General features: G+C 47.7%; 2 protein-coding genes across 5 annotated transcripts; one reads left to right on the plus strand and one right to left on the minus strand.

The window, feature by feature from the left end:
- Positions 1–839: 839 nt before the first annotated feature.
- Positions 840–11793, minus strand: Pdap1 (PDGFA associated protein 1). The gene is made up of 6 exons (XM_041677854.1): positions 11648–11793; positions 8011–8102; positions 6242–6349; positions 3976–4097; positions 2516–2667; positions 840–1551 (listed from the first exon to the last, which is right to left on the minus strand). The coding sequence occupies exons 1-6, from the start codon at positions 11658–11660 to the stop codon at positions 1493–1495; spliced, it is 546 nt and encodes a 181-aa protein (XP_041533788.1). The 5' UTR covers positions 11661–11793; the 3' UTR covers positions 840–1492.
- Positions 11794–11983: 190 nt separating this feature from the next.
- Bud31 (BUD31 homolog) lies at positions 11984–19875 on the plus strand. Of its 4 annotated transcripts, none has more exons than XM_041677855.1 (6): positions 11999–12103; positions 13101–13237; positions 14360–14476; positions 16892–17014; positions 18006–18172; positions 19643–19875. In XM_041677855.1, exons 3-6 carry the CDS (start codon positions 14383–14385, stop codon positions 19691–19693), a joined length of 435 nt encoding a protein of 144 aa, XP_041533789.1. In that variant the 5' UTR covers positions 11999–12103; positions 13101–13237; positions 14360–14382; the 3' UTR covers positions 19694–19875. The 4 variants fall into 4 exon arrangements, with proteins under 4 accessions (XP_041533792.1, XP_041533789.1, XP_041533791.1 ...); XM_041677857.1 differs by having other exon boundaries at positions 12047–12103; positions 13101–13163; XM_041677856.1 differs by lacking the exon at positions 11999–12103 and adding an exon at positions 12172–12233.
- The last annotated feature ends 4517 nt before the right edge of the window (positions 19876–24392 follow it).

Here is a 24392-nt window from a genome sequence, read left to right on the forward strand (position 1 = left end):
GGAAAAACCATCATTCTGTAAGACATTACCCTAACAGCCCCAAGCCATATGAGATCTTGATTCAACCCAGGTCTCAAGAGTTTGCAAGACAGTCAGATTCTATGCTGAAGGCCATTCATGGTTCTCCTTCAGATGGGCAAAGGGCTCCACCAACCCTCAACCACACTCTGCTAAATAGCTACCACCTTCTTTGGGCCTGAGAGAGACTTCCCCTCTAGAGGCTATTAATTAGACTTAGGCCCAAGGGTGTATGGTAGAGATCACTAGGAAATGGACTCAATGCCATGCCATCATGTTGCTTGATCCTCTGGCAACTGCACCACTCCTATTTGTACCCTGACACACCCATAGACACCCCCCCCCCCACACACACACACACAGAAGCTCCCTGATCTCTGGAGATGCACAAAGGACAATGCCATTCAGGTGAAGCATCCTGCTCAGATGGGGACAAGACATGAGCCTTTCATTGGTCCTGAATGCACAAGTAACTCACTGGCTGTGTTAACGTACGTCTGCTGCTTCAATGGCCATAATGCTAAGGATCAAGTTGGTAGCTTAGGCTGTGGTGAGTGCTGGGCATTACCTTTGAGAGATTTCCTCTAGCAGAGGATTAGGAAATCAACAGGCAGGCAGTACCTGGAGGCCCACAGGGGAAGCTCAGCACTGCTCTTGTCTGCTGTAGGTTGAGTACTCACTCTATTCTGATACTGAGATCTAGGCCCTGCACCTTGCTTGGTGGCTGTTTTCCCAGGTAGGCATGTGCCCTGAACCCTGCTAGTACCTGCCATGAGCAAAATTAGGGTACAGAGGCCAGAAGACAAATTGTCATACAAGGATTACGATAATGTTGTTTAATCTGCCAAATATACAAGTTGAATTTAAGGAGCGTGTCTTGTCTGGGTGATGCACAGTAACCAGAGGTTTCTTGAAATGATCAATGGGTAGGGTTAAAAATGGCTACTAGCCCTGACCAGGTGAATGGAAAGGGGGCAGAACAGGGCAGAGAGGAGAGGCCTCATTGGACGGAACTGGCCAGGCACAAACCTCGGACCCTTAGGGGCACAGGCTTCCTGACAGCCCCTGAGTGAGCACCCAGACAACAACCTGGGCTGGTTGTCATCAACTCCCACAGCAGCTGCCTGCTGGCAGTAATTCTCCCCCCTCCCCCACGTGCAATCTACTGGACAAATGGAATCTCTTTACCCCACTTCCCAGGAACCCCTTAAAAACAGCAAAAACATTCAAATGGTTATGTATGAAATGCTGTCCTGCATCTTTCTGTCTCAAAGATAGCAGCTTGCCCCTCCCCCCAGCCCCCCCCACATCCCCTGAACAATTTCTGTGCCAAGATGAAGAGGAGGCCCCAGGCCGTGGGGGCTCCTGGCCATGAGGGGCTGCTGCAGCGGCGCCAGGGCACAGGGTGGGTGAGACATGGCAGAGGTCCTGGCGGCACGGCCCAGTTCCCCGGCATCTCCTCCCACAGGCCAGCTTACTTATTCAGGGAGAGTGACTGCATTCGTTTTCCTGACAAAGTTGCGTCATCTTTTGCTGAAGGATTGGAAGGGAAGGGTGGGAATTAGAACACAGCAAAAACAACTCCCACATCCCTCTGAATCACAGGGCTTCGGGACCAAGGCCTCAGAAAACATTTTGTGCAAACTGGCTAACAGATAGGAAGAGAGCCAAGAAGGATCCAGGCTGCCACCTGAGGGAGAGGATTTCTGCTAAGGCCACATGGCCCAGATTCCTGTTACACTTGAATGGCAGTCACTGCCCTGTCAAAAGCTGCCTGTCCATTCAGGCCCACCAACATATGGTCTGGTGACTACTGAGAACTTCTGGCATCCCTGGCAGAACCCTGCAATTCTAACCTTCATGTATGTCTAATGTCTTAAGTCTGCAACAATACCTAGCTACATGTCAAGTTCTTCCTTGCTTAGAGTTTGGGAAGCCAAATGAATTAGGATAACTAAGCATAGGAAAGGGATGGATGCCCCAGTGAGTTCACAGTTCTAGGTGTCAATTTCCTAATAATTCAGTAAATAGGAAAGAGAGCTAAGGGTGCTCATAGCCATCCTTGCCTCCTTTCCCATGGAAGGTCTCAAGTAAAGTGTTTCCCTATACTAGACACCCCAAGGCCTATGAGAACCTAGATAACCTTTAGATGGCCAGGTGAGGAGTGGACACAGGTATGATGCCTGGCATCTTTTTCTTTTATATATAGCTCTACCATCTCAAGCCCCTGAAAGGATGGTGGCAACTTCAAAGACCTGAGCTGCCTCTCAAAGGCTGCCTGCTGCTGAAGTCAGTGACTGTTAGATTGCTCTACTGATCCCAACCCTCATCTACTCCATGATGGTGGACAAGAGTATCTATTTCCCCCAGAGATCGCATGGCTTTACTGGGTCACATGGTGATCAGGCAGCTGTCATTCCTTAGCCCCTCCCACGTCAGACAGGGTTCAGGGTCCTACCTAGAACCAAGCACCCAGAGCCAACAGACCTGGACCTACCTTTCCTCTCCTCTTCTTTCTTTCTTGCTGCTTCCTCTCGCTGTTTCCGGATGATTGCCAGCCGGGCAAGATCAGCCTTGGCCTGCTCTGTCTTCCCAGCCAAATGCATCTTCATGTAGCGCTCTTTTGCTTTCTGCTTTTCGATTTCTTCTCTGTTTGTATAAAATGTTGTCGTGGGCTAGTTTTCCCACCACAGTTAGCTGGGCTAGACATGGGAGTAAGCACTCAGGTGGAAAGGAAAAGGAGGGTACGCTCTGGTTCCAAGTGTCTCTGTGGACACCCCCCAAACAAACAAGGAGAGGCAATGGGCCCAGAAGGCACACCTGTAAGAACCTTGGCACAAGGGACAATGCTGATGTCTGAAAACTTGAGTTTAGTGGCCAAAATGAGAACGTGGAACTCAAACAGAGTGCACTGTGTTTCAGACAAGATAAACATAACCAAAAAGGTACAGGGCAGTCTTACAGTAGCTTACGTGTACCTCCCAAGCAGGTTAACCCCCTCAGGTGGGGTGTGAGAACAAAAGCAGGATTCCTTGGGACAAGGGTGTGTCAGTAATCAACTGTCTAAATAGAGTGTGAAAGGCCATCAATCCCTGTGTGGTTCTGACTAGGAGGGCTGTCTAACACATGAGAACACAGGGCTCCATTTGCACTGAAACCTTGGAGGAGTCAAATAGCAAAGGAGGAAAGAACCTTGCCTGGCAGGAGCAGCAGAGGGGCTTTCTGGAGGCCTTCCCAGTCCACAAGGCTGGGTAGTAATAGGAAGCAAAGCATGGGGGACTGCTTCAAGGGGATGGATGAGAAACTCAGCCAGCTAGGACTCGATGGGGAAATACTACACTCAGGAGACTAGACAAGACACCTACTATGGAGGTGTGGAGACAGCACAATTGAGTCAGCAGGTTCACCCTGACAGGGATGTGCCAGACTGAAATGTCTCTTGGCTATTCAGGACTAACCAAGCTGCTTCAAGGTTCTGCAGGGCCCCTTCAGTGAAGGCTTTCATGATCATCAGTTCTGCATCTCTGTTGGGCAGAGATGCAAGTTTTTGATTTGAGGCCCAAAGAGGAAAGTAACCTATCCATGGCTGCTCGGATGAAGTGGCAGAACCCTGGTGGGCACTAGAGCCTTTCTGCTCTGGAAAGAACAGCTCAGCCTGCTGGGTTTCTCTGAGTCAATCACAAAAAGGAAACTAATGGAGGGGTATAGAAACAGAGTCCTCCACAGCCCCAATGACACTGAAACCCCCTCTCTGAGGAGTTTGAAAACATGTTCTTTAGTCATCCTGGGATTTGCACAAGTGGTAGGCTGGAATCCTAGCTGCTTTCAGTCTGTTAAAAGGCCAGAGGGTGTCTCCTCTTGGGAAGTCAATGAGACTGTAGGTGTGGCTAGAACACAGAGTGCCTACTTTGGGGCCCTAGTGTGTATGCTTAGGTTGCAGGTCCCAGCAGACATTACCGTTCTCTCCTTGAAAGCTCCTTTGGCCCATCCAGATCCAGTTGTGTGACCTTCTTGGTTGTCTGTGCCACCCGGTTGGGGTTTTCAATGTCAATGAGCCCTTCCACACCTTTTCGCTTTTGCTAAGATAGAGCAGGAATATTAGAGGTTAGGTCTTGGGGTGCCTCAGAAGGCCAGCCCACCACCTCCTAAGAGCCCATCAGGATGGGAATAGCACTTTAGTGTACCTCAGCAGTCTGGAAGGGGCAAGGAAAATGAGTGCATACAATCAAAGCCCAGCCTGTGTCAGACCCCAGCATCCTGGCAGCTCAAGCTTCAGTAAGTTGCCCAAGATCAACAGAGAGCAGTACTGTTCTATTTCAATCTGTCTCTAGAAGCAGCTTCCCATGCAATTCTAAGCCTGATTTTCCCTATAATGACCACATGCTGGGTTCTAGGGCAGGGTGAGCCATGGTGTTGCAATTCCTGCCCATCTCAGCTTTGAGTAGGAAATATGACACCAGGATGAAGGAGATTTTTGGATCACATGTCTAAGGAGCTAAGCCCTCCTATCTGGAGAGGCCCAAGAAACGAAACAAGTTTTACAGTAGGTTTGCTTAATCACGAGCTTTATCAAAACTAGTTTTTCTCCTCAAAATGACCAAGAAGAACTTCCAAGTGTCTACATTCAACTTGAATACCTTTCTATAACATGCAGCCAGCCGGGCGGTGGTGGCGCACGCCTTTAATCCCAGCACTCGGGAGGCGGAGGCAGGTGGATCTCTGTGAGTTCGAGGCCAGCCTGGTCTACAAGAGCTAGTTCCAGGACAGGAACCAAAAGCTACGGAGAAACCCTGTCTCGAAAAATCCAAAAACAAAAAAAAACAAAAAAAAACATGCAGCCATCCATGACAGCTTGACCTGAGAACAACCCTCACCATGATAGGCTGAATGGGATAAAGGCGGTTGCTGCAAAGCTTAATGTTTGATCACAAGGACCTATGATTTCTGTAGTTTGTCTGACCACACATACACTATGGCATGCTTGTACACCCATAATAACCCTCCTCACCATAAATAAATTTTAAAACATAAAGAAAACCTGGATATCCCTCTCCTATTTTCAAGACATCCACAGTTGCCCCCGCCCAGTCCCTATGCAGTAAAGCCAATATCCTTCTGTAACTATAGAGATGCCCTTGACCACTAACTCACAGCTCTGCTCTTCAAACATACAGAGCTTGTTCTCATCCCAGGGCCTTTCTACTTACTAGTCTGTCGACTGCTCTGCCTAGCATCTGTTGTTTGTCTGGCTTGTCATAAACCACCTTACTAGCACAATGCCAGTTCAAGTACCCTCTATCACATCGATTCATAGGATTTCTCAGTTTGAATTTACTTTACTTTCACTACATTTTCCTATTAGATTATGAGTCCTTAAGAACAAGAACTTTTAGCCAGGCAGTTGTGGCACACACCTTTAATCCTAGCACTCAGGAAGCTAAGGCAGGTAGATCTCAGTGAGTTCAAGACTAGGTCTACAAGACCTAGTTTCAGAGAAACCCTGTCTCAAAAAAACAAAACAAAACAAAAAAACAAAACAAAACCAAAAATCAAAACAAAAACAAAAAACACACCAAAACCAACCAACCAAACAAACAAACAAACAAATCCACCAAAACAAAAACCCAAAACCAAACCAAAAACAAGAGCGTTTGAGCTGGGTGGTGTCAGCACACGGATCTCTGAGTTCAAGGCCAACCTGGTCTAGAGTGAGTTCTAGGACAGGCTCCAAAAAACAAACCCTGTCTTGAACCCTCCCCCTCAAAAATCACATCAAGAGCTTTTGGTAATCAATGTGTCTTCAAAATTTGTAGATGTCATGTCACTTCACACACAGGCAGCAGAGACAGGATAGATTATAGGTTATATAGCAAGTTTGAGGCCAAGTCAGGATACATGAGACCCTGACTCAAAACAAAAACAAGAGGGCCAGAGACAGGTAAAGAACTTGCCTTGCAAGCCCGACAACCTGACTTTGATCTCTGGAACTCACATCAAAGTGGAAGGGGAGTTGACTCCACAGCCAGTCTCTGACTTCCTATGCCAGCATGGTATGTATGTATGTTCCTCCAATTAAAAACCTAACAAACTGGGCATGATGGTACATGCTCATAAACCAAGCACTTTAGGAGGTGGAGACAGAATCGTCAGGAGATCATAACCGGGCTAGGTCAAGTGAGACCGTGTCTCATCTGCCCATAGAATGGGTATGGCCTGTAGTCACCTGGTAGTCATCATCTTCATCTTCACTCTCATCTGAATCTAGAGACTTCTTCTCTTTTTTGGGGTCACCTGAAGCCCCATCTCCACCTTCTTCTTGTTCATCTTCTTCCTGTTTCAGAAATGGACAACCTGCAGAATCAAAAATGCAAAACAGACCCCCGAGAATGTAACACCCCTGACTACCCCCTCACTATGGACCGTCACATTAAATCCTTGGAAGGCTCAGGCCAACTATGACAAGGATCCTAACTCTGTGACCCCAATAACTCAGCATCATGGACCAGAGACCAGTCCTTTAGTCCAGCAAAGCCTCTAATACAGCCACAAAAGACCCCAATTCTCTTCATAGCCACCTTGGTCAGTCCAGGGAGCAGCTGATCTCACAAGGTGAGAAAGATCCAGATGTGGGCTGAAAACTGTGCCTGCTCAGTTGGTACCTGCAGCATGCAGCTGCCAAAGTGACTTTCCTGGTTTTATGCTCCCACAGTCACGCCTGCCCACAAACTCCCTTTAGCACCCAATGCCCAAGACCACATCTTGACAGGCTAACTGCTTCTACTCTTTCTGTCTCAAGACTCCCCCTCCAAATCACCTGGAAAAGCCCACATTATGACTTATGCCTGTAATCTCAGCACACAGCAATAAGGCAGAAAGATTGCCAAGAGAGTGCAAAGCCAGCCTGGGCCACATAGTGAGATCCTGTCCCCAAAACCAAATTTAAAAAGCCCCAATAAAAACCTTATGTCCATCCTCTCTTAACACCTACCCATGCATTCTCCAAGGTCCCATGCAAATGCCAGCAACTCCACAAAGCCCTACCAGATTCCCCAGCTAGATATGGCTGCTCCCTTTCTCAGGGTTGGGGTAGGAGAGGGGGCTGTCTGTACCCTTAGGCCCTTAATCAAGGTGTAGGTACTTGATGGAGGAAGGTCATTGGTTAAATAAAAAGAAACTGCTTGGCCCTCATTGGTTAGAAGATAGGTGGGAGGAGTAAACAGAACAGAATGCTGGGAGGAAGAGGAAGTGAGCTCAGACTCCACAGCTCTCCTATCGGGAGCAGACGCCTCAGAGAGATGCCATGCTCTGCTCTCCTGGGCAGACGCATGCGATGAAGCAAGCCGCCAGGTTAGACATGCTGAACCTTTCCCGGTAAGACCGGTGCTACAGATTATTAGAGATGGGTTGATCCGGATATCAGAATTAGCCAATAAGGGCTAGAACTAAAGGGCCAAGCAATGTTTAAATAAATACAATTTGTGTGTTGTTATTTCGGGGCATAAGCTAGCCAGGCGGCCAGGGTGCTGATGACGCAGCCCCGCCACCCCTATCACTACAGGTACTCAGTATTACAGGAGATGCAGTTAATAGTGGACTGGACAGGGTATCCTGGGCCCAGAGGAAAGAGAACTACTAGTTCAGCTTGGACTGGAGGAGGACAGGCAACACTAGTAAGAGTCACAGTAGCAGTGATGCTGGACAAAGTCAAAAGCAATGCTGAGGGTGTGGGAAGGCGGCCCTCCCTATGTGGTTCCAGGAAATCAGAGGTGTAGATGGACAGTGGCAGGTAGAGGGAAAGCCTCTACAAGGAAGGCACATAGGACCAAGAGTGGAGGCCACTAAGGCAACTGCTTATTGGTCCAATCACACCTGCCACCTGCTGCCCTTCCCACCCCATGTGGTGACTTTTCCTGGAGAACAGTCCTCTCTTGTCCTCCCCAGTAGCCAGAAGCAAGGCACCACGCAGGCCCACTGGATCAGACATGTACTCACATTGGCCTTCTGCTTCTCAGCCTGCAGCTGGGCATCGATCTCCTCAGGGCTTGTATACTGTCTCACCCGGCCTTTGTGGCCTCCCTTTCTACCTGCACAAAGATCAGAAGTTCAGGAAGGTGAGAGAGAAGGCTGCCATTTTTGCACTGACCCCAGGAGGAGACAAAGGGAACTTCACCTACCCCCACCAAGTACAGTGTTCCCCCCCAAAAAACAAAAGTAGCAGCTTATGACACCTGATGCACAAATCGCCGGATGTAGGTTCCTAACAAGACCTGAGGTGAGGAAAGTAAGGAGGAGTCTGACTGAATCCTGTTTTCTTAAAATCCAAATATGGCTGGCTATAGTGGCGTACACCTTTAGTCCTTGCAGTCCAGACTGCAGAGGCAGGGAAGATATAGACAGACTTCTTGAGTTCTAGGCTATCCTGGTCTACATACGGAGCTGCGGGCCAGGCAGGGCACATAGTGAGCGACCAAGTAGAGAAGCATAAAACATGTATGCCTTTTCTGGCATAACAAAGCTTTTTACGTTAGTATCACTCTGTCACAGCTCATGTGATCCTTAGAACAAAGGTACAATACAAAAGCCATTGCTGGTTTTCTACCACAGGGAAGGAGACTTACTTACTGTCAAGCAAAGTGCAAAAGAGGAAGAATTCTGAAGTCTAAATCTCTGGGTACCAATCTAGCTTTATCATTTCCTAGATGTGTGGCTCTCTGGGCAGGTATACACTTTCCTAAAGCCTCGGGGTTTTTTTCCCCCCAAAAAGGCTGCTATGGAAATAAACTGGTTACCATTCAAAAAGCAGCAGGGCCAGGCATGGTGGTACATGCCTTAAATCCCTGCACTGAGTTCTGGGGCAGCCAGAGCTGTTACATAGAAAAACCTTGTCTCAAAAAAAAACAAATTAAAGCCGGACGGTGGTGGTGCATGCCTTTAATCCCAGCACTCAGGAGGCAGAGGCAGGCGGATCTCTGTGAGTTCGAGGCCAGCCTGGTTACAGAGCTAGTTCCAGGCCAGGCTCCAAAGCCACAGAGAAACCCTGTCTCGAAAAAACCAAAAAAAAAAAAAAAAAAAAAGGAGGGGCTGGAGAGATGGCTCAGTGGTTAAGAGCACTGACTGCTTTTCCAGAGGACCCGGGTTCAATTCCCACCACCCACATGGCAGCTCACAACTGTCTAAAGATCCAGTTGCAGGGGATATGACACCTTCACACCAATGCACATAAAATAAAAAGTTAAATAAACCTTTTTTTTAAAAAAAAAAAAGAAAGCAACTGGAATTGTGAGTGGCATTGGATAAGACACAAAATGTCTGCTAATCTGTTCTAATACCTGCTTAGTAGAAAAACATAAGGTACCACTGGCGCCGTAAGTGAACTGTCACCAATAGCAGCAGAAAGAATGAATATTCCACGTTTATCTTGGTGATATGAAGAGAATACTTACAGGGGTAAAAGCCCAAAATACCCAGGTGATTGCGGCACACACCTTTAATCCCAGCACTTGGGAGCCAGAGGCAGGCAGATCTCTGTGAGTTAGTTTAAGGTCAGCCTGGCCTACAGAGAGAGTGCCAAGACAGACTCTCAGGGCACTGTACTCACATGGTGCATTCACATACATGCAGACAAAAACGCCTCACTCACACAAGAAAAATTAAACTGGCAAAATTAATGTTGAATACAGATCCAACAACAGCAGTTTAACACTGACTTGGACTATCTGTGACAATTCATCTAAGAGGTTAAGTTCCGTACTCTGATGCTCTAGGAGAACACTAGCCCAGCTCCTGCTAAAGCTCATCTCACAGCAGGGTGGCAGCTCCTGGGCAACATGACCTCTCTGGATTTCCCAAAGCCCCTTGCTGTGAGTAGAGAATCTGTAATTAGTCAGCCAGAACCACTCCAAGCTCTAGAGAACACTGCAGAGACACTGATTTCCTAGACAGCAGCTGCAGAGCTGTAATTGGGCTGCCACAGCCCACACCACCCATTTTTAATGACTACCTGAGTTCCCAAGGGTACCTAGGTGTGCTCATCAAAGGTCTATTGTGAGATGCCAAGCTTGCCATTCAAAACAGTTGGGTGGTGGCACACACACCTTTAATCCCAACCCAGGCGGCAGAGGCAGGTGGATCTCTGTGAGTTCGATCTGGTCTACAAAGAGCTCCAAAGGACAGGCTCCAAAGCTACAGAGATACCCTGTGTCAAACCCCCCCCCAACAAAAACAAACTAAACAAACTAACGAAAAAAAAAAGCCCTAAAAACACCTCTTCTTGCCTTCTTAATATTCCAGGCAGTGGTTAACAACTCAAAACGGGTCATTATAGGCCCTTATTCCCTACACTTCTCTATGGGATACTGACCTTAGCTTGGTTCACAATATGAAGAAAAAGAACTTGTCTCTTGCTCTTGGAGAATTTTTCTTAAAAAATATTTGTTTATAGTTGTATCATATTAACCCAAGCCTTGTCTGCCTGCAGGGCTTTTCACAAATCAAAAGACTAAATGAATTAGGCAGTATTTCATATTTAGGACTGAGAAACTGGAATCCGCAACCTTGGCGTCAAGAGTTCTGGAGCTGGAAAAGTTCCTTTGCCTCTCACAGATGAGAACGAGGAACAAAAGACAGTGAGTGTTCTTCCAGACACAGAATAAATCGGAAGAGAACTAGGTTTAGCCGCACTTGGCTCTGTAAAGCCCAATGTCTGCATATTGACAGGAAGCAATTTAGGCTTGAAAAAGTTCCAGGCAGATGTTCCTGTAGGCTCACTGAATTAACTGGCTTAACACGTGAGCTCCCAACATTAACAGAACATCTGTTCGGTGCCAAGAGCTAGCCAGGTCCTTAGTGCGATCTCTTCTATCGTCCCCAACTCAATTCACACCCGTGTAGTTCAGGTCTTGTTTGAGGCTACAGAATTAGGATGTGACATATCTGGTATTCAAACCCCCAATTCTACTGTCTTTTGGGGGCTTGCCTGGGCATTTAGGGACCACGGGGTACTAGACTGAGTACGGGGGCCCCCTAGTTTACGCCTCGAAACGGAACAAGGGGTAGAGATATAATCAATGCCTCCCCTTTTGGCAACGACAAAACCGAGACACAAAGAAAGTTAGGCGACTGGCTCAGAAACGCATCCTTAATGGCTACCGTGCAAGGAGAGAGTCAAAGCAAGGTGGGCCAGAATCCACATCATTAAGTCAAGGTCTTATTATGAGGCAGGCGTGGCCGAGTTGGAGCCCCACAGAACCCACACTTTCTCCTCGCGGCGGACAGGCTCCGCACCAGCGCGGGACACGGTGACTCAGTCTCCGGCCGGCCAAGTGGGAGGACAATTCCAGACGCTCGCCAGACTCCGAGGACCGACTCCTGGGTCCCCTTTTCCTCGAGGGCGAGGACCTAACGCCCGGGAATTTCCTTAAAATCCCTGATGGCGAGGCTCTCGACCACTGCGATCCTGTTTCCCAGGCAGGACAATTGAGCGTCGAGGCCCACGCTGAGCTGTGAGGCGGCGTGGATGGCCTCCTTCGGCGCGGATCTCCTAGAGGTCCGCGGGCTGAGGGGACAGTGGCAGCCCACCCACGGCCGCCCCTAGCGAAGTCTCGCGAACCACGCGCGCCCACTCCCTCACCTCCTTTGGGCATCTCGGCTCCGGCTGCTGCAGCGGCGGCGGCGCCTCGAACTGACACCGGAACCGGAAATGCCTTGGAATCGACTTCTTCCGTCCAGGGCAGCGCCTACCCGCACGCCGCCGCCGCCGCCGCTGCGAGGAACGGGGACCTCACCGAGGCCGGGATGTCTTGCGAGTTGCCTGATTTTCTGGCCCGACCGCGTGCTGCCTGGCAACAGGGCTCCCTAGGATCCTGGTCCGGGTAGACGCGTAGCTGTGCCGGCCACCCCCACAGAAAGTGAAAAGAAAAGGGTCGTAGGACTTTCGAAATTCTACAAAGGCAGTGTTTGGACACCTAGGATGACGCAATCTCCGCGCGAGTGGGCGGGGTCCCGCGAGGGCCTTTTTCTGAAGAGTTTCTCACCGGGGCGGAAGTCGTCAATAAAGCAGCGGCGGCCGTAGGTGCTTGGTCTTCCGGTGAGTGTTTCTTTCCTCTGTTCTCGAGTACTGACTCTTTGGCAACGGTTACGGCCAAGGAGGTCTTAACTGCGTAAGCGGCAGAGGCTGGAGTCCCTGATAAATGGGTGTCTTTATCGTTCTGCACAGGGTATGGAGGATTTGAGGCGCTTTCTTTCTCAGTGCCTCCCCCCCATCGTTGTCTCTTCCTGGACCATTTTCTAAATACTGCCTGTTTCTCAGATGCTGGTCTCTGAATTTCCCCCAGTGTTTCCTCAGTAACATCCCTCTCGTTCACCTCTTCTCCCGAACTCTATAAAGCGCCCAACACCTCTTTCCTCCTGATACGTTCACCTTCTCATTTTACCTTTCTCCTGACCCGAGAGTCTCCCCGGTTGAATTCTCTTGGGTCGGGAGAAAGTGATTCTGTCGTGAGGCTGCGCGCCCTGGGAAGGACTCGGACTCCATCCACCTCTTCACTTTAGTGCTGGGAGAACCAGTGCAAAGACCACTGATGGGGAAGTCTGCCAATTCTCGGCTGTGTGACCCTGAGTACACCTCACTGTTTTGAATTCATTTGTAAGACTGTTAAGGGCAGGTGTATGGGGGGGGGGCATGATTGTAAAGCTCACTCACCACACAGTGGGTGGGAGGGCATACATTTGGAAGACAGGAGTCGGTTGTACTTAATAATAAGTACAACCAGTAATAAGTGGACAGGATTCTCTTTGCTAGCTAGAAAGCTTAATGCAATTTGAAAGGATGCTTTTTGCCTTTTAGGTGATTAAAGGCTTGGTGGCTCATGCCTTTAATCCCAGGAAGCAGAGGCATGCGGATCTCTGAATTTAAGGCAGGCCTGGTCTACATTCCCGGACAGCCAGGGCTACACAGTGAAACCCTGTCTTCAACACAAAAAAAAAAAAAAAAAAAAAGGAAAAGGAATTTTTCTATTATAATATGAATGATTTGGCCGTTGTTTATTACGTGTAATCTACTGCTCTCTGCTCTCATTTTACAGATGAGACAGAGGACCAATGAAGAAAATTGATCTTCCCAAAGTCACAGAATATTGGTGAATCAGGTGAAGAGCACAGGATTGTAACTGCAAAGACCAGGGAGGGATTTTTATATATTCTCATAGGAAAGAGTTCGAAGGTATTGTGCTTTTTATTATCTATGTTTTCCCCTTTAAAACTGCCACCCCTTGGATCCTTCACTTAAAGACTTTAATTGTAATTGACTTGCAATCTATTTTTAATAATGATCCCATAAGGTATATCTTATTGTACTTATTTTTAGAGGTGAGAAAGTGAAAACTTTTTTTTCTTTTTGAGACATACTGTCACATCTGGATTGCTAGATTGGCCTCAAACTCACCATATATCCAAAGCCTTGAACGCCTCCTGATTCTTCTGCCTCCAACCTATAAGTGTGTACGGCCATTCACATTTAAAGGCTACGTAGCTGTCTGGGGCCTTCTGAAGAATAATCTACTGTGGGCATACTTTTGGTTTTGGATTCAAGCCAAAGTAACAAATTGCTAGAGAGAAGGGAGAAAGTAGACGGCAAAGTGTCTAGGCGGAAATCTACCGGGGAGCCTGCTTTAAAGCATCCAACTGGAGTGAGTGTCCAGTAGAGTTCTGGCCATAGTATCCATCAGATGAGATTCCAAGCAAAAAAAAAAAAATTGAGATAATGACATCAGATCTGCTGCTCACAACAACCAGCAGAAACTGACTGGGAAAACTGAAGCAGTCAGCTCAAGTTCCCATGGTTGAAGTTCCAGGTTCTCATTTCTACGGTAGACACTTTTATATGGTGAGATAAACAATACTAACTGTTGGAAATAGAGTACCTTCCAGCAGATTCCAAGGCCATGGTGTTTTCACTCTCGGTCTGTTTTGCTATTCTTATTCCTCCCTATGTAGAGTTAGGCAGCTTTTTGGGGGGCAGCCCGTGCCCAGATAAAGGACTGGGAAGGATACTGAGATACATGTGCTTGGCTCTGAAATAGGGGGTGGAGAGCCAACTTCTAGAGGTACTCAGAAAACACATATACATGACTTACCGACATAACATACAGTACACTTCCTGGGCTTGACAGACGTGAAAAGCAGACAGAGCTGCAATGTGAACTCAGGAGTCTGGATAGGAGTCCGTCCCTTCATGGAGCTACTTAAATGCTCTTGATGCTTTGCGTAAATGAATGTGCATCTGCATTGGCTGCCAAAGGCCTCTGGCAGTCCGAAACTCAGAAAGCTCTTGACTTTCTTCTAGATCTTTACAACTCTTGCTGGAAAATGCCCAAAGTCAAAAGAAGCCGGAAAGCTCCTCCAGATGGTTGGGAATTGATCGAACCAACACTGGATGAACTAGATCAAAAGATGAGAGAAGGTAAGTGGTAGTGTCCTAACTGGGTAGGTTGGATGTAGGAGGCTCAGGTGCCTCCAACGATAGACAGGCAACTGGGAGATGAGGCGCATTGCCAACTGGTCAAGTTCTGTTTACTTATCGGCTCAGAATGCTCGAAAGTTCTGAAATGGGATTATTAGTGTGCATATTTATGAGAGAAAGATTGGGTGTCTTTTCACTTTAAGTGTTGTCTTGGAGACAGGGTCTCACTGTATAAATTTTTTTCATTACTTTTGACACAGTGTTTCTACATAGATCAGTAGATCAGGCTGGCCCCAAGCTCATGGAGAGCTGTCTGCCTGTGCCTCCCTAGCACAGAAATTAAAGGTATAGCAAATGCCCAGCTTCCTCGCTTGCTCTCTCTTTCTTTTTCCTTCCTTCCTTCCTTCCTTCCTTCCTTCCTTTCTTCCTTTTTTTCTTTTAAGATTTATTTTACATTGGGGGGAGGGGATATATGCATGGGAGTACAAGAGGCTGGAAGAGAGTGTCAGATCCCCTAAAGCTGGTGTTACAGGTAGTTGTAGCTACCCTGACATGGGTACTGGGAATAGCCCCATTATAAAGCATCTTCTACCCGCCCCCCTTTTGAGATTCCTTGTAGTGGCCTGGGGCTTTGAAAACCTTTGTCCCTGGGTCCTTGCACCATGTAGCGGTTTCTGCACCACAACCCCACTGTGGAATCCTGGCAGTCAGCTTGTCTCTGGACATTTTATCTGACCTCAGGTATATGCTACCCTTTGATGAGCACAGTGGGTCCTAGTTCGGCTGCTGTTAATGTGATAAAAACACCCTGACCAAAAGCAACAAAGGGAAGGAAAGGGTTTATTTGGTTTACAATTCCAGGTTAGAGTCTATCATTGAGGGGATGTCAAGACTGGAACTAAAACACACACACCCATAGTCAAGAGCAGAGGACAAGGCTGGAGAAATAACTCAGTGATTGAGTACATGCAGCTCTTGCTGAGGACCCAAGTTCATTTCCCAACACCCACATGTCTGCTCATGTGTTTATTTATTTTTTTTTTAAGAATTCTTTTTTTTTTATTTAAATATTTTATTTATTTTTTATTATGTATACAGTGTTCTGTCTGTGTGTCTGCCTGAAGGCCAGAAGAGGGCACCAGACCCCGTTACGGATGGTTGTGAACCACGATGTGGTTGCTGGGAATTGAACTCAGGACCTTTGGAAGAGCAGGCAATGCTCTTAACCACTGAGCCATCTCTCCAGCCCTGCTCATGTGTTTATAACTCCATTTCCAGGGATCCAGCACCTCTTCTGACATCTATGGGCACCGGGTACATACATACATGTAGGCCAAACACTCATATATAAATGATCTAAGAAACTTTTTTTTAAAAAGTGGTAAATGCACACATGGTGCTTGCTCACACAGAAGTTCAACTAGCTTTCTTCACTCTCAGACGTTCAGGATACACACACACACCAAGAATGGTGCCTCTATTCAGAGTAGATCTATCTCAGTTAGGCTAACTTGATCTAGCTCATTACTCAAATAAGGCCCCCTTAGGTGATTCTAAGTCTGCCAAGATGAATAAAAGACATCTTGCTGTAGGACTACTTGCTTGTTATTTGTGTGGTGTGAGAGTGGCTTTTGCACAAACGTGTACTACAGAGCATGGTAGAGGTTAGAGGACAACTTAGCGGAGTCAGTTCTCTCCACCCTGAGGGTTCCAGCGATCAGCCTCATAGTAGTTTTTATCCCACCACCCTGAATTGCTATTTCATGTTTTTCTTCATGTGTACCATGTTTATGCCTAGTGTTTGCAAAGGCTGAAAGAGGAACGCTGGATCCCTGGAACTGGAGTTACCACATAAGCTGCCACCTGGGTTCTCTGCAAAAACAGCCAGTGCTCTTGACCACTGAGCCACCTTTCCAGCCCCCTTCAGATTGCTATTTAAAACAATCTTTGAAATACCTGTTTACAGCTGATCTGATCATTGCTATTGAGGTTATACCTATAGCAATAATTTCTAAGCCGCTGTTAACTTTGCTTTCTCTTTTCACAGCTGGTTGTGCCAGTTTCTGTTCAGTACTCAGAACTTGTAGTAGTCAAGCTTGCTATGTATGGGTCAAGAGATTTCTTGACACAACTCTGAAAGTAAAGGAAATTAGAGTGGGTGAAAAAGAGTCTGTATTCATCCTGCTTCAGTGTGTTCCTAAACTCATGGTAACTCTAGACATTCCCTAGCCCATTCTGCATTCTGCTAGAAGGGCTTGAGGATTTCAGTTTTGTCCACTCTTGTCATTGTCCGTTGTTTTCATTACTATCCCCGCGGGTATAAAATAATCATAGCTATAGTTAAGGAAGCAAACATACTGCGTGCCATGCAGACTGATTGTCTCCTAAAATATATACATGCTTTTTTCTCTCCAGCTGAAACTGAACCCCATGAGGGAAAGAGAAAAGTGGAATCTCTGTGGCCCATTTTCAGAATCCATCACCAGAAAACGCGATATATATTTGACCTGTTTTATAAGCGGAAAGCCATTAGTAGAGGTAAATGTGACTGGCTAAATACCTTGGCCTTTAAAAAGCTATTGTTCCTCTGTTCATATACCTGTGGAGGCAAGTGCATCCCAAGGATTCAGTGTGGAAGATGTGGGACAATCATCAGGAACTGGTTCTCTCTTTTTGCCATGTGGGCCTGGGGGATTGAACTCAGGTCGTTAGGCCTGTATGAAAGCATTCTTGGCCTCTGAGGAAACTTGTTGACCTTTTGTATTTGAGTAGTTTTGAGATATATATATATATATATATATATATATATATATATATATATATATATATAGTGGTTCATAAAAAGGCCTTTAATCCCAGCAGTTTGGGAGGCAGAGGCAGGTGGTTGTCTGAATTCAAGGCTAGCTAGATCTACGTAGCAAATTGTAGGACAGTGAGGGGCTGCAGAGAAAACCCTATCACAAAACAGGTGAAAAAGCTGAGTGCTGAGACCCATAGTTTCAGCACTTGGAAAGCAGAAGCAGGAAACTGTTAGGACTCCAGGGAAGCCTTGACTGTTGTGCAAGATTCTGACTCCAAAAACAAAACTAAAGACAATGGTTCTTATTTTTGCAAACCCAGCAAGCATCAGTTTACTGATGGAGAAATTTGTGTGTTTTCTTTTTTGAAACAAGGTTATACCAGTGTAGCTCTGGCTGGCCTGGAGCTTACATAGACCATACTGACCTTAAAATAACAATGTTCTACCTGCCTCTGTCAAATTCTGGGATTAAACCCCCCCCACACTTAAATTTTTTTTTTTTTTTTCTGTTTGATTTCGAGGCAGGGCCTGTGTCGTCATAACTCTCCTGGAACTTGATTTGTAGACCAAGCTGTCATCAAACTTAGAGAAATCTTTCTGTCTCTGCCTCCCAAGTGCTGGAATCAAAGGCTTAGGCCACCATACCCAGCTTAATTTTCCTTTTTAGTCTACGATGAAGGCAGGTTTATTGTGCCATGTTCTGATGTCTTGTCCCTACCTTTCTGACAGAGCTCTATGAATACTGCATTAAAGAAGGCTATGCAGACAAAAACCTAATTGCCAAGTGGAAAAAGCAGGGCTACGAGAATTTGTGCTGCCTACGCTGCATTCAGACCAGGGACACCAACTTTGGGACGAACTGCATTTGCCGGGTTCCGAAAAGCAAGCTGGAAGTGGTAATGCCCGATGGCTGGACGGGGAATTATTTTGTTTAAAGCTTTGCTTAGTTGACCATAATGGGTATTTGGGGAAGGAATTTTGACATTTGCCATCCCTCCCAAGAGTGAGTCCTTCCGATCAGAATCCTTCCTAGTGAGATCTAAGACTGGTCTCAACACTACCTGTGGTCAAATAACTGGACCAAGCCTCTTTTCTTAGGCGGTAGCTCTGAGGTGATGGAAGGGCTACATTGGCGTGGCTACTAGGCAACCTAGCCCTTTCTGTCTGGCCTCATGGTGACAGTCTCTGTGTATCCTCATGGTGACAGTCTCTGTGTATCTTCTGTCAGAACTTTGTCCAAAGCAAGGAGTGGTGACTCATGCTATAATCCCAGCACTTGGGAGGTTGAGACCAGCCTGGACTAGTGCTGAGATCGTGTTTCAAAATAATAATAATGATGATGATGATGATGGTTTCAAAGCTAGGCACCTGGCACTGGTGCTGGGGTATAGTGGCTGAACTCCAGTTTCCAGACGCTTGAAATGGAATACCAGGACATCAGGCCAGGGCCATCCACTGAGCTTTCATTCAAGTGCAGATGGCCTCAGCTCAGCAGGCAGCTCTATCTGCCCTCTGTGCCAAAGCTGGGGCTCTGATGTGGATGTGCCAAGCCATGGCTAGTGGTTGATGGCTGCTTCCCAAGAGGAGGCTCTTGATGTCCCAGCCTCTGGATTGTTCCTCAGTTGGCAGAGGGCAGCCTAGTACGCATGAGGCCCTGGTTCCATGTCCAGCACCCCATAGAACCAGATGTGGTAGTGCACATCTATACATTAAGCTGTGAAATGTAGGGTTATCCATTATGAGACTTGTCTCAAAGATTTAGCAGAACTTTACCAGAAAACTTTATTTGCTTAACATGGGCTCTTGGACTCCCGAAGAAGGTCAAGACGGCATTTCCCCAGCCCCAGCCACTATGCCCTGGGACAATTCTGCTCTGTCCACAGGAACTTGAGTGCATACCGTCTGCCCAGTGTCCTCAAGAACTCTGGCCTAAGCCCTCTAGGCAGTAGCAGGCCCACCAGGAGAATAAAAAGGCTGGCTTACATCAGGTGGTCACACACCTTTAATCCTTTAAGCAGAGACAGCGGGATCTCTGAGTTCAAGTCCAGCATGGTCTACAGAGAAATTTTAGGACATCCAAGATTACTACAGAGAGAAACCGTGTCTCAGAAAAACAAAAGTGGTGGTGGTGCGGGGGGCTGGTTTACAGAGGACTCTTTGTGACAGGTGTGTCTTGCCTTAATCACACACAGACGTGTAACTTTTTGGCTAGTGGTAGCTGTTTCTATTTTCCCAAAGGAGCTAAAATATCCAAATGGAAGTGTGTAGGGACAGGGACTGTTCCACCAGCACCCTGTACAGCATGTTTCATTCGGTATGTGCAGTGTTGTAGCAGTGTATACAAATGTCCCCGTCTTCTGTTACAGGGTCGCATTATCGAGTGCACGCACTGCGGCTGCAGAGGTTGCTCTGGCTGATACTCATGACTCTGCTGTATTCTGGACTTTGGACTTTGTTGGTTCCTACCTACTGGGCCACCCCCTTCTGGAGCAGCTCTTCTCAAAGAGGTGCCCAGAGAAGAGACCCAGAGGGAACATGGGCTCTAGAGGTGAAGGCTTTCCAATCGCTGAAATCTGTAAAAATAAAACCATTAGACCTCTTGGCTATATTCATTCTTTCAGAGCATCAGGCTGCGGGATGCAGGGGATGGGCACAGTTGTGGCTCAGTGTCATAGCCAGTCTGTGAGCAGAAGCTTACACTTTCTCAGCAGTGACGTGGAGGGCAACCTGGGCCCAGTATTTTGTCCTCATGCCTACGCCTGTAGAACGCTGCGGTGCCTCTAGGAAGGTGACACCAGCACACTCTCTGCTTTTAAATGGAAGGAGCTCCTGGGCTCCACTTGCACTGTGAAAGCTGGGAGCTTGTTGCAGCAGCATGCACCATCACTTGTCCCTAAGGCCTCCCCGGACACCAACATTCCCAGTGGTGTCTTGGTTCCCTATAGGCTTGGTCCAGAACTCCTGCCAGGGGTGGGAGGCTTCCTCTGCTGGCATCACTTTCAGCCACTGCTTGTAATAAGCTCGAAAGCCATCAATCTTCTTCAAGTAGGTGTTATTCCCGTTGTACTTTAATTAGAAATGAACAGAACTATGTCAAGGTAAGTGGCATACAGGGACAGAAGCTTCACCATGAGACCTATCACTCTGTACCGTGAATACAGAGTACACTAAAAAAAGCAGGGAGCCGGTCAGTGGTGGCGCACGCCTTTAATCCCAGCACTCGGGGGGCAGACGCAAAATGTTCTCAGGCAATCCAAGCCACTGCATGTCACCCAGAGCTAACCCAGCAGCTGACCTCTGCTCTGCTGTCGAGACTACAGTGGACAGGAAAGAAAAATGGACATTAGATTCACTGCTGTATTGCGGGGCAGGGCAAACTGCCCTTGGCCTAAAAGCCATCGATTCTAAGGGTACAGTAGCGCTCCTAAACCTGTGGAGGTCACCTCAGCCCCATAGCTAGAATTGAGGCATCCCATTAGTTCTGCCTCTTTTGCTGAGATGCTCCCATCCTGACCTATAACCTTGGCCCACTGCAGCATCCACTTGTAGGGAGGATAGGTATGAAGAGCCTGAAACAGCTGGCAGGAGTTATCTAGGAAAAATAGGCCAAACCAAAAAAAGAGAGGAAAACCTCGTTAATTAGAAGTTTAAAAGTTTGATTTAAAAAGATTAAGTTCAAGTCAGGTGTGGAGATACATGCCTTTAATCCCAGTACTTGAGGGGGAGAGGCAGTTTGAGGCCAGTTAAGTCTACAAGTTCCAGGACATCCAAGGCTACACAGAGAAACCCTGCCTCAGTAATAAGCAATAGATTAAGTGTGCTGAGGAAATGGCTCAATGGTAAAGTGTTTGGTATGCAAACAGGACAAATTCACTCTAGTACCCATGCCTTGTGAGATAACCCTGTGCTAGGGAGATGAGACAGGCAACAAGAGCAAGTCTAGCCAAACATCAGCTCCAGTGTCAGTGAGACGCTCTCAGAAATTAACTCTGAGAGTGGCAGAAGGCTTCAGTGGCACCTAATGCCCTATCTCCGCACTTAGCAACGAGACCATCTCCTGATAAGATATTTACAACATGGAACTGAAGAAAGTCTAGGGGCCAGCCTGAGTTACCTGAGACTGCCTCAAAATGAAAAGTGGGCTGGAGAGATGGCTATGTGGTTAAAGTACTGTTCTTCCAGACGACCTGGGTTCAGTTCCTAGCATCCACACCAGGCAGCTCACAGCCACTTGTCAGCTCCAGGGTACTCAATGCGGCTCAGGGCCTTGGGGTTCTCCTAAGGAAAACTACTGAACAACTTTCAGAAAGGAAGTGAACGTCAAGCCCCAAAGGCCGAAACCAGAGATGGCAGAGGCTAAGACAATGGTGAGCACTGTAAGGTTGGCACACATACCCGGTCAAAGGTGGGAGGGTACTCAGCAGCAAACTCTAGCTGACGGATGATCACTTCATTCACTGGGACGCTGTTCTGCCTCATGTCCTTCAGGATATCAATGAGATAGGCATAGTCCAGCTTCTTGAGGGCCGCGTTGATCAGAGTGCTGTAGATGTGGGTGTTAGGGGCCATCTGGGATTTCTAGAACGTGGACATCACATAGTCAGCAGGATGATGGTGGCTGCTAGGACAAGGGAGTCTGCTAGGCCCGACCCACAGACCCACAGATAGGCACCAGAAACAAGACGGGTGGAACCGTACAGCAACAGCTGGCTGTCCAACCCCACACAAAAGCAAGTTTGTCCTGTCACTTCAGCCCTGAAAAATCTGGAGAGAAGACTGCTGCTCCGGCGGCAACAGACAGGAAACGAGGTGTAAAATACCTCCACGCTCTGACTCTTGGCTGCAGCTCACTGCTTAAAGGGTCTTCACCACAAGGTGGGGGGCATCTATAACAGCCAGCATTAGTACAGGGGTAGAATGTGGGAACACAGCTCGGTCCTTATAGAAGTGGCCACTGCTGGGGTCGGCTGGAATTGAATGAGCATCAGAGCAGCCACAGCTGAAAACCACCCTCTGCTCTCCAAGCTTCTAGTCCATCTCTCCTCTGGCCAGAGCTCCCATCCCTCTGGGTGTTAGGGCTCAGACTCATTCACATCTCTCCACTGGAACCAACAATAGCTTCAAGATGGAAACACATTCCACAATACCTCACAGAATCTGCTCATTCCCACGGGGGGTCATGGCCATTCCTGCTCCACACTCATTTGATCCTGCTGGGTCCTATTTCCCCCATAACTTCTTGAGAACTCCCTGGGTTTTCTCCCAGAACCGGAGGCATCCACCTTGGCTGTTGACTTGTGGAATAGTCTCCGGGAGGAGTATTTGTCAGGGTCCCAAAGCTCTCTTTGTCCTTCTCCTCCTCCTGAGGGGCTACAGTGCTGAGCTTATTGGAGTCAGAGCAGAAGCTGCCCATGTTCTTCTGGCTCCCCTGGCCCAGGGGCAGGTGGGAAGAGCTGCAGAAGGCTGCCGACACCTGCCAATGTGGCCATGCCGACCTCAGCTGTGCAAGTCCCTCCTTGACTCCTGTCCATCGGGTGGATCCAAGAAGATCCCAGTGTTGGAGGACAGACAGTCCTATGGGGTGGGGGCCAGAAAAGAGCCGGGAAAGTCTCATGAGGTCTATTGCTGGCCTTCTTGTACCTGAAATGAAGAAAAATAAGGAAGTCCCATCAGCCTCTGGACGGAAGCTGGGAAGAAGAGAGAAGTGCAGATACTAGGGTAGCTCTGAGTTAGGAAGTCTGGGCTCAGGCTGGGGATGGGGAGTAGGACACGGGCCGTTATTTACACTCTCAGAAAACAATCAGAACAAGGTCATCCTCGGCTACATATCAACTTCAAGGGCAGCCTGAGCTTCTTGGGATTGTCTCAAAAGAGTAAGAGTAACAGAGAGAGAGAGTGCCAGGTGTGGTAGGTAGCCCACACAGTTAATCCAAGCACACGGGAGAGAGAGTTCCAAGCTAGTCAGGGCTACAGAGATCCCCTGTCTCGAAAACACAACAACAAAGAGGGCCTGAGCCTGTCTCGGCAGATAAAGGAGCTTTCTGCCATGCTCGATGACCTGAGTTTGGTCCCTGCATCTACTTGGTAGAAGCTGTGGTGCGTGTGTTCTCTGACCTGTGCACATACACTGTGCAATGCACCCATGTAAATGCACACATAAACAAATGTGTTTCAACAATGCACAGGAGTGCAGGGTAGCCTCTGCTATAAATAAGACCAGGCTATATGAGACACTGTCTCAAAAAACCAGAACCAAACCGAAAAAGAAGTCTTAGGCAGGCCTGAGATTCTTGGTACTTAGCAGCCTCTGGCAGAAGGACTACAATAAACAAAGTGGGGTGTGAGTGTCTGTAGCTCCATGGCAGAACTCCTATCTAGCCTTCACGAGGTCCTAGGTTCAATCCTCAGGACTGAAAAAAAAAAATACACATAGGGGGCTGAGCGGTTCTGGAGTACACGTTTAATCCCAGTGCTTGGTAGGCAGGGACAGGTGGATCTCTGTGAGGTTAAGACCAGCCTGGTCTTCAGAGCGAGTTCCAGGACAGGCTCCAAAAGCTACAGAGAAATCCTCTCTCAAAAAGCAACAAAACAGGGGGCTGGAGAGATGGCTCAGTGGTTAAGAGCATTGCCTGCTCTTCCAAAGGTCCTGAGTTCAATTCCCAGCAACCACATGTAAAGAGGTCTGCCGCCCTCTTCTGGCCTTCAGGCATACAGACAGAATATTGTATACATAATAAATAAATAAATTATACATAATAAATAAATATTTTAAAAAAACCAACAAAACAAAACAAACAAACAAACAAAAAAAGCCTGCTCCCGTGCTTAGGAGAACTGGAGAGGTAAGTTGCCACACAGCCAGCCAGCCTAAAGTGCCACTCTCTGGGACAGTCCCGGGGGTACTGAATCCAGGCCCTCTCCAATTCCCTAAGCTTTTCTGGCCATCCAGCGGTGTGTGTCCCTGCTGCTGGATTTTTTTACCCCTTCCTACTCAGCCCCCAAGCCTGCCTTTTCATCTGTCAGGTCCTTGGATCCAGCAATACAGCCTGCTAAGGGCTATGGGGACCGGAGAGCCAGCGGGGAGTGTTCCAGACACTGGGCCTTCTTTCTCCCATC

Source organism: Microtus oregoni, unplaced genomic scaffold (assembly GCF_018167655.1).
Source record: "Microtus oregoni isolate MIOR12 unplaced genomic scaffold, Mior012 000029F_ref0000214, whole genome shotgun sequence".
Lineage (NCBI taxonomy): Eukaryota > Metazoa > Chordata > Mammalia > Rodentia > Cricetidae > Microtus > Microtus oregoni.